Source organism: Muscardinus avellanarius, assembly GCF_963383645.1.
Source record: "Muscardinus avellanarius genome assembly, chromosome: 4".
In the NCBI taxonomy this organism is placed as follows: domain Eukaryota; kingdom Metazoa; phylum Chordata; class Mammalia; order Rodentia; family Gliridae; genus Muscardinus; species Muscardinus avellanarius.
In genome coordinates, this window is record NC_137789.1 from 17372920 (window position 1) to 17384946 (window position 12027).

Below are 12027 nucleotides of genomic sequence, written 5' to 3' on the forward strand. Positions count from 1 at the left end.
CAGGCTTATTTTAGGCTGGTAACATTAATCCTCCCCTTGGGTACTTTGGGTCTATTCAAGAGAAGGCAGATTAACCACAGAGCCCAGCTGTGGGGGTGGTCTCTGATTACAGATTTCCACTCAAGGCTTTCTGGCCCACCTCTACCAAGACCATCAGGTGTCTCCATCGGCACCTGTTCTAAGGGGCAGAATGATCTGGTCCACCCGTCCTTGCCACTGCGATTGTGGGGTCCTGGTTATGTAGGGGACTCTAGGTTGTGCATCCTTGGCTCACATGGGACAGGGGCTTCTTTTCTGGTCCCCTGTGGGTGAAGACCCAGGCTCCTGTTTTGCTGAAACCAAGGACTTCTCCCAAGGTAACTGAAGCATCAGCTTTCACATTTTCTCAAGTGGGTTTCCTATTCTCCCAGCTGCTGAGGATTTTCTTCTTTCTGGTTGACTCTGCCATGCATTTAGAAGGACTGGGATTACATTTTACCTGCTCCTCTTCACTGCATCTACATCACAAAATGCTAGGTTTTTTGTTTTGCTTTGTTTTGGTGGTACTGGAGTTCCTGGAAGCCCTTCTACCTCCGGGCTACACAACCAGACCTATTTTATATTTTTGAAATAGGGTCTCCTAAGACAGCGCACGTGGCTGGCTTCGAACCTGCGCGACCCTCCTGTCTCTGCCTCCTAAGCGCGGGTATTACAAGCGTGCGCCACCACGCCCGGCATAAATGCTGGGTTTTGAGTAATGTGTGGCATTTTCCATTTTTAGGTAAATTCAGATACTCTGATAGATTTGAGATGTTTACATATATGTCTCAGTTGCTTCATATGGTACATAAGTGTGAGATTTCTAAAATGTAATATGCATTTCACGTCCTTTGATTAGTACCCTATCAGAAGCCATATCTTACTTATAAAACATCCCCGCTTCTTATCATGTTCTAATGCAACAGAAAGAGCTCAGCTCCAGAAATACCATCAAGGAGGGAGAGCAGGTCCTGGGCAAGCTTGTCGTTTGTAACAGAGATCTCTGTTCCTGAGAGTCCTGTTCTCAATGTCAAAGTAACACAGAAAAGTAACACAGCCTGCAAGGGGCATGGGGCAGAGGAACACAGGGAAGGAAATCAGATGCGTCTGGAAGAAGCATGGCTGGGCCTGGAATGGGTGCTCAAGAAGCACTCAAGGGGGACAAAGAGATCTTAGATTAAGGAGTAGAGACTCCAGGAGAGCGCTGGAGGGGGTTAGGGGAGAGAGGAGGGGCATAGAGACTTAAAGAAGGTGCCACTTTAAATAATGCTATGTACACATAGGAAAACATCAATACCAATCTCAATGGCATGTAGGGGAGTGGTGGGATCCCAAGGGAAACACAGCAAGTGTTGTCCGCAAGTATATTTCTATCACCCTATACCTCATTATGGTATAGAATTACGATGCACCAATAAAAGTCTAAAAAATGAAATGACTGTTCCAATGGCAGTGTGTGCGTGCGTGCGTGTGTGTGTGTGTGTGTGTATAAATGTCCAAGGAACAGAATTGAACCATCCTTACTCCCCTACAGACCATACATCCTGATGACCTAAAACCAGCAGACAGCAGTCCTTTTCCATAAACAACCCCAGAGAAACAGAAATTATTACAGCTTACTTCCCTCTTGCAGCCAGGCACGATGGCACATACCTTGAATCTCAACACTTGGGAAGCTAAGACAGGAGGATTCCAGGTTCAAGGCAAGTGCGTGGTAATTTAGCAAGACCCTATTTCAAAATAAAAAAACAAAACAAAATAAGGTGAGGGTGTCAGATAGAAAGCCCCAGGGTTATATCCCCAGTACTACAACAAACAAACAATTTCTTTTCCTCTTTCATATCTTCCCAGAGAACCAACCCCCACCAGACTGGGTTCCCATGATCCGAAGCTATAAATTGGCATGCAGAGGAAAAGTTTATTTTTTTTTTTAAATCGTGAAGTCTAAGAATATTTTAAAAATTGGAAAGCATCACATCAAAGTATAATGTTTCAACCTCTACAGAAAGACTGGAACACATGACTAAGGGCCCACATTGCCCTCTGGTCTTGTCCTGGGGAGTAGCTGGCCTGTGGGAGAGAACTTGTCCTCCAGGTCTCCACGGGCCCCCACCCCCATGAGCTTACCCCTGGCTGCTCCACGCAGGTACTGCACCAGATGTGCACGACATGGGTTGTGAGCCTACTGGCCCAGCGGTACTTCAGCCTAGCTGCTAACAGTTCATTGACTTCTTTCTTGTCCATCCTAGTGAAACGTTCTGGACACTGAGGTTATATGTGGGTATTTCTCAGCCTGCCACCCACCAAACACATACAGCACATCTCTTATGGTAAGTCATTATGACAGATATTAATTGATACTTGCTACTTTCATTTTTTTTTTTTTTTTTTTTTTTGGTGGTACTGGGGGTGGAACCCAGAGGCCTTCTACCTCTGGGCTATACTCCCAGACCTATTTTATATTTTTATTTGGAAACAGGGTCTCACTAAGTTGTTGAGAGCCTCACTAAGTAGCTGAGGCTGGCTTCGAACCTTTGTGATCCTCCTGTCTCAGCCTCCCAAGTGCGGGGATTACAATCGTGAGCCACCACGCCCGGTTGCTAATTTCATTTTCAAAAGGCCTTCCTTCCTTCCTTCCTTCCACTGAAGATTGAATCCAGGGGTGTTCTACCTCTGAGCTATACCCCCAACACTGTTTTATTTTGAAACAGGGTCTCCCTAAATTGCCATAGCTGGCCTTGTACCTGTGATCTTCCCATCTCAGCCTCCCAAGTACTGGGATTACAGGTTTGTGTCACTGCACCTGGCTAAAAAGGGCTTTGGTATATTGACAACTCCTCGATTTATCTATGAGACTTAGTGGCTCTGGGATCATAAAAAATTCTGCTAGCCAGGCATGGGGGTGCATACAGGTGCAATCCCAACACTTGGGAGGCTGAGACAAGAGGATTGCAGCCTCAGCAACGTAACAAGACTCTCAGTAACCTAGCGAGATCCTGTTTCTAAAGAGAAAAATTAAAAAGCGCTGGAGTGTAGCTTGGAGGTGGAATGCCCTTGGGGTCAATCTCCAGTGCTGCAGGGAAAAAACAAAGAATTCTGTGCATGGGTCGTCTGGGCCAGCTGAAGCCAACTGTATTTCACAGATGAACCACACAATGTCCACCACAGAAGGAGCCAGCCTTTAAGGGAGTGATCACCGGGAGCTGAGGACCAGTCTAAGTAATGCCACTCAGTGCTCACACAGCTCATGTATTGTCCCTACTTTACAGGTAAATGAACCCGAGGCCCAGAAGTGTGGGAAGTGATGCAGCCAGAATTAAACCCCGCAGCCGGACTCCGCCACCAGCTCATCTGCCTCCCACAGCTGCCCCTAATGCTCAGGCCCTTCAGGAAGGTCAGAAATCTCAGGCACTGCCTAGAGTCTCCCAGCAACCCTGGAGGCCTTGGCCAGCAGCCGGCTGCAGACTAGAATCAGTGGAGGCCTCTGAAAACCTAGCCAGGTGCGAAGAAGCAACCGCCATAATGGGTTAACATTGGGGAAAACCACGAAGGGTGAATGGGATATCCTTGTACTATTCTTGCAATGTTTCTTTTTGTTTTAAGTTATGTCCAAATAAAAACTTAAAGACGAGTAGATGAGAATAATATTAATTGACCTGCAGGATTTCTGCAGAAACTGAGTATTAATAGCAAGATTTGGGAAAAGTGTGTGTGATAGGATCCTGTTATTATAAAATAAACAATGACAAAATCCATCTACACACACATTCCTACACACACACACATACATTCCTTGTGTATCTTTATATGAGGACGGAATAAAATATGTATGGTATGCTAAAAAGTTTCTGGAGCGGGGCGTGGTGGCCATGCCTGTTGTCCTTGGGAGGCTGAGACAGGGTGATTGCAGGTTTGCAGCCAGCCTCAGCAAACTCCTGAGGCCCTCTGCAACTTAGTGAGCGCCTGTTTAAAAATTAAAAAAAAAACAAAAACAAAATAAAACAGAGCTGTGGGTGTAGCTCAGAGGTAGAATGTCCCAGGGTTCCAGCAAACACACACACACACACACACACACACACACACACACACCCCAGTTTCTAGAGCCCAGCCCCCAGAAATCCTACCTGAACTCTTAGGGGTAGAACATGGGCATAAATACCTTCTTTTAAAGTTCCCTAGGTCAGGGTTCTTAATTTTGCTACACATTAGAATCACTTGAGAAGCTTAAAAAAAACCAAACTGGTTGCCTAGCATGTGCAAAACCCTGAGTTTGATCACCAGCACTGCAATAAAGAAAAAAAAATAATACTGCTAAAATAAAAATCCTGATGCTCAAGCCATAACCCAGACCAATTAAATCCGATTTGCTGGCAGCCAAGCACAGGCATCAGGCATGGGTATTTTATGATTCTCCCACTGGATCATAATACACAGCCCCATTTGAGGAGCAGCAGGCCCTGGGTTGAAAGTCACTGCTGGGAATGAAGGGAACCCAAGCAGGTAGCACCATGAAGAGATAGGCACACATATCTAGGTCAATCCTTGAACAGCCAGTGAGATGGAGCCTCGGGGAAACCGAGGCTGGCTCCAGAGATCAAGTAGCCTGTCCTAGGTCACAGAACCAGGCGATGGAAGACGGAGGTGTGCACTTTGAACCTTCCCTACCCAGACCACAGGGCTTGAAATTCCTCTAGCAGAGATTCATTTCCTTGGATTCCTTTCCCCAGGAGCTACTGAAAACAACAGTGTCCCAGGGCCTGCATTCAATCCCCAGCACTGTCAAAAATAAAACAAAACAAAGCGCAGTAACAACCACCACCACCACAAAAAAGCAAATAGTCCCAGGAAGAGCTACATGTTGGTGGACCTCAATGTCCACCCAGTGAGTGCCTGGTGTTTGGAAAGGAGGCAAAAGTTAGAAAGATGCTCAAACGTGGGCAAAGAATATAAGGTCGGGGAAATAAGTCAGTTCTTGCCATCACTCCCTTCCCAAGATCCCTCGGTTCACAGCCTCACCCCAGCCCTTCTGAAACATGCCAAGTACCCCTCCCACCTCCCGGCCTTTCCTGCCTCAGGAAACTTTCCCAGAAACCCTTTCTCGAAACTTTTGGATGCTTTACTCTTCTGAGAGAAGAGCCTAGTCCTCAGACCTGAGGCTGGGGGAGGCCCAAGGAGAACAGTGGTCACAAGGGAGGTATATGTCGGCAAACCCTGCTAAAGTTGGGGGTGTGAGGGCTGTGTGTCCTTTGGGTTAAGGAAGGACCACTGGCCCCAGGGGTCTGAGTGGAAGGGAGACCTTTTAAACTGGAGAGTCAGAACAATAGGGTCAGAGTCTTTCCAATAGTAGCAAGAAGATTGGGATTACCACCTCCTTCAATTACGTACAATGTATGTAAAATGCCTGGGTTGCACACTGCAGACCTCAGTGAGACAGCAGCCTTCCAACACCACAGGCTTGCAGTGTGTACCCTGGGACCAGAGCTTTGGCCTGGTTTCTGCTTCTGTTGAGGTATTCACACTGACTTCCAATCAGCTGCCACTTGGCATGCTTTCATACATTCGCTTGTATAGTGCTTTGAAGAGCCCCCTCAGGTAGATGCCACCCCATCCCCATGTACAGATGAGGAAACAGAGGCCCGGAGGGGTTAGGTAACTTCTCCAAGGCCATTCGGTCAGTAGGTTGTAATCGGGACTTTGAACCATGCCATCTGGCTCTACAAACAGTCACCTCCATCATTATAATACCAACAGCATTAAAATCATAATGATAATGATGGAGAGCGAGCCATGCAGTCAAGCATGCTACCCGCAGCTGAGACCTAAGGAACCAAATGCCCCTGGGGACAGGATCCAGAGCATTGCCCCAGAGATCAGTACTGCAGCGGTAACACTGCTCCTAGTGACCTCGGTGGTGGGTGAAGAGGGCTGCAGTGGCGCTGGGCAGTGACTGAGGACCAGAGATCCTGGCTGCGCAGCTGCTCGGTGCATCCCTCTGCTCCAGGCAGCCAGCAAAGCCAGCCTTTCCCTACTGCGGCGTGAATGTGACACAAGTCTACAGCGTTTTGCAATCGGCTTCTATTGGCATCTGCCCCACCCCACTTTCCACTGATTTTGTTTTGTGTTTCAAATGGTTAGCTCAAGGGTCAAAGTGCATTTAGCTGCTTTGTCTTGAGGTCTTTTAAAACGTACTCATCTGATTCCTCTCCCTGCAACTCATTTGGACACCTTGTTGACCTTAATTGGAATGGGTGCTTTGGTGGCTTGAATGCGAACCGTCAGATCCCAAATCGGCCTGGGTTCTTTGCGCCCTTTGCAGGTTAATCCTCCCAAGGGGGCTCTCTGCGGTTACAGCAACACCCTATGCATATTCAGTGGGCCTGCAAAACACGAACCCTTCAAGTCCCAGGCAGCCAGCCGTCTCTGGAGAGGATGACCAGGTCGCAGGGAGCCCTAATACTGCAAGGGCAGATCAACCACTTCCCGGGCATCCTGCAACTTTATCGAACTCAGCATCCCACTGCAGGATGCGTCCCCGAACTCTCCTTAATTATATATTTGGCTATTTGCAGTGGTGACTCGGCGTCGCAGCCCTGACATCACCAATGGGCTGTTCTCAGAAGGCCGCAGTAGCAGCAGCAGCAGCAGCAGCAGTAGTTTACCGCCCGGCTGAGCGCTCTCTAGGTGCCGGGTTCTGGGCTGAGCATGCACGCGTGCAAGTCCCGGGGGAGCGGCGGTGCAGCCTCTGTGCTGGGCGCTCACGGCCATTGTGCACGCTTTTGGGGCCCAGCGGGCGCGGGCCAGGCGGGGCGCTGAGCCGCCCCGGGCTCGCGGAGACCCTCGGCCGGGGCAGCAGGGGGCGTTCCGCGCGCCCGGGAGGCGGAGGACCCCGCCCCGCGGCGTCCGCGGCCGACTCCTCTGCGGCGGGCGCCCCACGCGCTCCCCGGCGCGCGCTCCCGGCCCCGCCCGCGTGCGGCGCGCGCCCGGTCCGCGCCCCCGCCGCGAGCGCGCGCGCCCCCGGCTCTGCCCGGAGCCCCGCCAGAGCGAGCGCGGGGCGGGCGCAGGACTGAAAAGGAGGCGGCGGCCGCGGTGCGAGCAGCACTCCCGGGCGCCCGAGCCGACCCTCTGCCGCTGCTGTGCGGTCTCGTTTCTCATTAAAAAACATTTTTTTTAAATATTTGAAAAGATCTTGTATTTTTAAATGGCGCTGGCCCCGGATCAGCAGGAGATTTTCTCTGCATCAAGATGGGCTTTGCCGTTCCCGTCGTGGGCACCCGTGGTGGCCTGATTGTCGGTCTTCTCGGCGCATTTTCGAGGCCAGGAGCCCGGCGCTGCATGTAGGCGGGCCGCCCTACGGAGCGGTGTGGCTTTTTGGGGTGCTGGTTATTTGGGGGGCAGAGAAGCGTCGGCCTCGCGCGAGGTCCCCGCTGCAGGAGCGGCTGCGAGCCGGCGGCGGGCGCCCAGAGGTGCGGCTCCGCGGGGTGAGCGAGCCCGGCCCGCCAGTGTGTCCTCCCCTGCCCGCGCCGGGAAAATGGAGGCTGTGATCGAGAAGGAATGCAGCGCGCTCGGAGGCCTCTTCCAGACCATCATCAGCGACATGAAGGTAGGACGCCGGGGCGCGCTGGCCGCCGGGGCTCGGTCCCGCACCGCGGACACCTGCGGGAGCGCCCGGCCGGCGCCACCTGCTCGCCCCGGACGCCGCTCGGCTCGGGCGGCCCCCGGGAGGGCTGCTGGCCCCCGCCGCCTCCCGGCTCATTGTCCCAGGGGGCGGCACCGTCTCGTTCCTCTGGGGGCTCAGGGCCCCGGCTCCAAGTTTTCCATTGTCTGTCCCTGGGCCGGGTGTCTGCGGTCCGCGGCGGCCGGACGCCCAGCGGACCCAGATTCCCGGGGATCGGGGTGGGGGCGTCAGACGCGGTGGTGGAGACGGAGTGGGGGCTCTGCCCGGCCGCAGGAACGACTCCCGGGGCCTGGCCAGGGAGACCCAGAGGGAAGCCTCCTGCCTCGTTGGTTCTCAAGTCTACCTGGAGTGGGGGGATCTGGGCAAATTAAATATTAATTAGGCTGTTCACAAGCTGCCGAGGGTGTGCATGTCTTCCCTTAGCCCTCCCCAGGTGCTGGGGCAGAAGTTCCCAGGGCTGCCTGGCAGAGCCCCTAAACGGAGTCTCCCAGCCTGAAGGCAAGATCGCCCCCCCAAAACACACACACACACACACACACACACACACACACACACACACACAACTACATACCACCCTCCCCTGACACACACACACCCGCTTCTGGCTTTCTCTTGGAAGGATTGTGGAGATGGTGTGTGTGTGCGTGCGTGTGTGCGCGCGTGTGTTGGGGGCGGGGAGCAACACCCTGGCTTTTTCCTGCAAAGGGTGGGATTGGCGATAACCTGATCCTCGGCTGTGGATTTTCTGGTGCACAGAGATAGACCCGGGCTTTGGGTTACTCATCCAAGGGAAATTTAATCAGGGAGCTAGCTGGCTGGAGGTGGGAATTGGGGGCGGTGGGGATGATTTTTTTTTTTTTTTAATGTGTATTTAGGGAGCTTCTCTTTGGCTTCAGCCCAGCCCCAGTTTGCCTCGACAGATCCGGGGAGGTGGTGTTTAATTAAAAGCTGGGCTTCCAAAAGACTGGATAGGTTTGGAAAGCCGTGCTGGCGGTGGGTGTGGACAGCCCCTCCGCAGCCACTCACTGCCTGGCGCCTGGAGAAGCTTTTGTCTGGTGAAGTGTAAGGTTTGGAGAGGCTTCTGCCTCCGAGATGGACTGGGGAAGGAATGCTCAGCTGCCACGCCTGCCACCCCTGTTTAGAAGCAACTGCCACCTCACACAGGGCGAACTTCGCCAAGGTGCCTCCTCCCGGTCCCTTTCGTTTATTGAAACCCTGTACGGATCTTGTGCCTTTTGTCAGAAATTGACATTTCTGAAGCAGTGAGTCCCTGCGCTTGCCCAGGAATGCCTCTAATCCAGTCACTCGGAATTAGATGGATTAGTCCCACTTCAAAGACAGTCCCTTTCATTCCTTTGCTCTCAATCCACACTGAATTATTGAAATGCTCTTTGGAACAAAAAGCTCAGTGCCCTTCCTTGGGCTCCGGTGTGTATTGTTAACTAAATTTCTACAAGCCTTAGAGTCAAAACTAGATTTGGTTTGGAAAGCACACATGGTCTGTCTGTCCCCACCTCAGGAAGAATTTGAAATGGATCAGGAAAGCCGCTCGAATTATTATTATTAGCATCGTTATTATTATTTTGGAGGAGATCAATGGATGTTTCCAATCTCTGAGTAGTAACTGGAACCCAGGGAGCTAACCAGTCTGCTCATTGCAGCCCCGGGAGTCATCACACCTGGAGTTTTTCTCTTTGTTCCTTAATCCGGGCTCAGTTCTGCCCATTCACTGGGTTGAATCCAAAACCCTTCAGAAGGTAATCCTTCTCTAAGGGTGGGCCTGCCTTCCACCTGCCAACCCTGGCAGGCCGGCAGTGTGCTCTGCCCAGGGATCTGCCCAGGGATTCATAGGTGCTGAAGTGGCTTAAAAAATCCACACAAGCTCCAGTTAAAAACAGAGACCTCCTATTTAATGATTCAGCAGTGCTAAATCGAGAGTTTGCGGGTCCTGAGGTTTTTTTTGCGTTTGGTTGGTTTCAACATCCTGTGGGAACACCTTTAATTTAAAGATTTTGTGTTTGATTTCGGCAGTAGGAGGTTTTTTAAAAGCAAGGTGGAGTGGAAGACTACCTCATGCAGCGTTTTAAACTTTTGGGGAGTAGAGAGATAAGGAAGTAGACAGGGGTGTCTGATTTCCATGATTGTTTATGAATAAGACAGTTGCTGAAAATTTTCACCCAGTTTTTTTTTTTTTAAATGACGTCTTAGATGCCAGGCGTGGTGGCGCACGCTTGTAATTTCAGTACTTGGGAGGTTGAGACGGGAGGATCGCACAGGTTTGAAGCCAGCCTCAGCTACTTAGTGAGGCTCTCAGCAACTTAGTGAGACCCTGTTTCCGAATAAAGTATAAAATAGGTCTGGGAGTGTAGCCTGGAGATAGAAAGCACCTGGGTTCTACCCCTAGTACTACCAAAAAAAAAAAAAAAAAAAAAGACGTCTTAGATTACATGGCAGTAATCCCCCCCCCCCCATGGTACTGGGGATTGAACCCAGGGACATCCTATGTCTGAGCTACACACTGAGCCCTAATTTTTTTTTTTTTTGAAACAGAGTCCAGAGTCTTACTAAGTTGCTAAGGCTGGCCTCCACATTGTGATCCTTCTGTCTCAGCCTCCCAAGCACTGGAATTACAGGCTTGTGTCACCACTCCCAGCGACATGGTAATAACATTTTGAAAGAGAAATACAAATAAAAAATATAGGATAAGCAATGTATGGTGTGTGGATTATGAAGTTGCTGGTGATAAAAGAAAATTTTTAATATCTGGAATCGGCTGAGTTCCTAATGACCTGGTAGGCCCAGCCCTTACTAGGGACTACACTGAGAGTTCTTCTCTTTCTCTTCTTTAAACCCTTATGACTTGTTTTTTTTTTTTTTTAACATAGTACTGGGGATTGAACCCAGAAACATTCTTCTGAGCTACACTCCCGAATCTACTTAATTTTTTTTTTTTTGAAACAGGGTCTCTCTAGGTTGCGGAGAGTCTTGATAAATTGCTGAGGCTAGCCTTGAACCTGTGATCCTCCTGTCTCAGCCTCCCAAAACCTGGCATTACAGGCATGAGCCACCACACCCACAGCCCCATGACTTTTATCATGCCTTTTGGTCGCCTTTTGGTTCATTTTGGAAATCCAAATGCCATGTTGATTCATGTTGATAGTGGGCTTGTTTTAATTTTTATTTTCCTTAGAAGTGAGTGTTGAAATGGACTGAGAAAAGGGCAAGGAAAATGGTTTTCTAAGTAGCGTTTGATTCTTCAAAATGTATGAGAGCACAGGAAGGGAGTCAATTTCCTCTTTGGAGGAAGAAAAAAAAAAGAAACTAGAAAATGGAATAATTTTCAGGCCTAGCTTCATTTATCTTTGAAAGCCAAAGCGCCTCCAGACAGGGCACGCTAGAGAAGATTCTTTGAAACTCCTCTAAAGAACCTTCACTGCCGGGGCGTGGTGGCGCACGCTTGTAATCCCCACGCTTGGGACGCTGAGACAGGAGGATCGCACCTGTTTGAAGCCAGCCTCAGCTACTTAGTTAGGCTCTCAGCAACTTAGAACCTGTTTCCAAACAAAATATAAAAAAAGGTATGGGAGTATTGCTCGGAGGTAGAAAGCCTCTGGGTTCCACTCCCAGTACCGCCAAAAATAAAATAAAATAAAATAAAAAAGAACCTTCACTGGACCCGGCCCTGGGCTGTCAGGGTGTGAGTTCTTGCCTTTCAGGGGCACAGTGCAGAAGAAATCCTGGCTTTTTTTTTTTCCCCCTCCGGGATCTTGCGCCATGGAAAGTGAACAGCAGCTGTTAAATAACTTACCGATTCCTGGATGAGAGGAAACCTGTTTTTTTTTTTTTTTTTTTTTTTCCCGGCTTTCCTCCACCGTGGTGGTGGTGGTCACCGATGGCCGGGATGGGGTGTGCAGAATCGCTTACTGGCTGCCTTTCCTACCGCCCGCATGAATCACCCAGCCAGGCGTCTGATGTTGGTTCCAGTGGAGAGGGCCGGAAGGAAGGCTCCTGGTTGGCTTGTCTTGGGGACAGTGGTCTGCAAGTGACTTGAGGAGCCCTGGACCCTTCCTGGCTTCCTAGTCCTGCAAAGGATGGACTAAAAACCACACACAGAATTGTATCTCTTATTTTTTTCTTTTCTTTTTCCTCTTTTTTCTTTTTAGTGCTGGGATTGAACCCAAGGGCATTATACCTCCAAGCTACACCCCCGGCCGATGTTTTAACATTTTTGTTTTGAAACAGGGCCTTGCTAGGTTGCTGAGGCCCTTGCCGAGTTGCTGAAGCTGGCCTTAAACCTGCGATCCTCCTGTCTCAGCCTCCCAAGTACTGGGTTT

General features: G+C 50.3%; 1 protein-coding gene across 16 annotated transcripts in view; it reads left to right on the forward strand.

Moving 5' to 3' along the window:
- Positions 1 to 7546: 7546 nt before the first annotated feature.
- The window catches only part of MTSS1 (MTSS I-BAR domain containing 1), a gene marked incomplete at both ends in the record, with an annotated part of 169118 nt that continues 164637 nt past the window's right edge, over positions 7547 to 12027 (forward strand). For all 16 annotated transcript variants that reach the window (XM_080693825.1, XM_080693821.1, XM_080693816.1 and 13 more), the window contains one exon: positions 7547 to 7618. In XM_080693825.1, coding sequence (XP_080549951.1) covers positions 7547 to 7618 — 72 coding nt within the window. The remainder of the gene's footprint in view (positions 7619 to 12027) is intronic.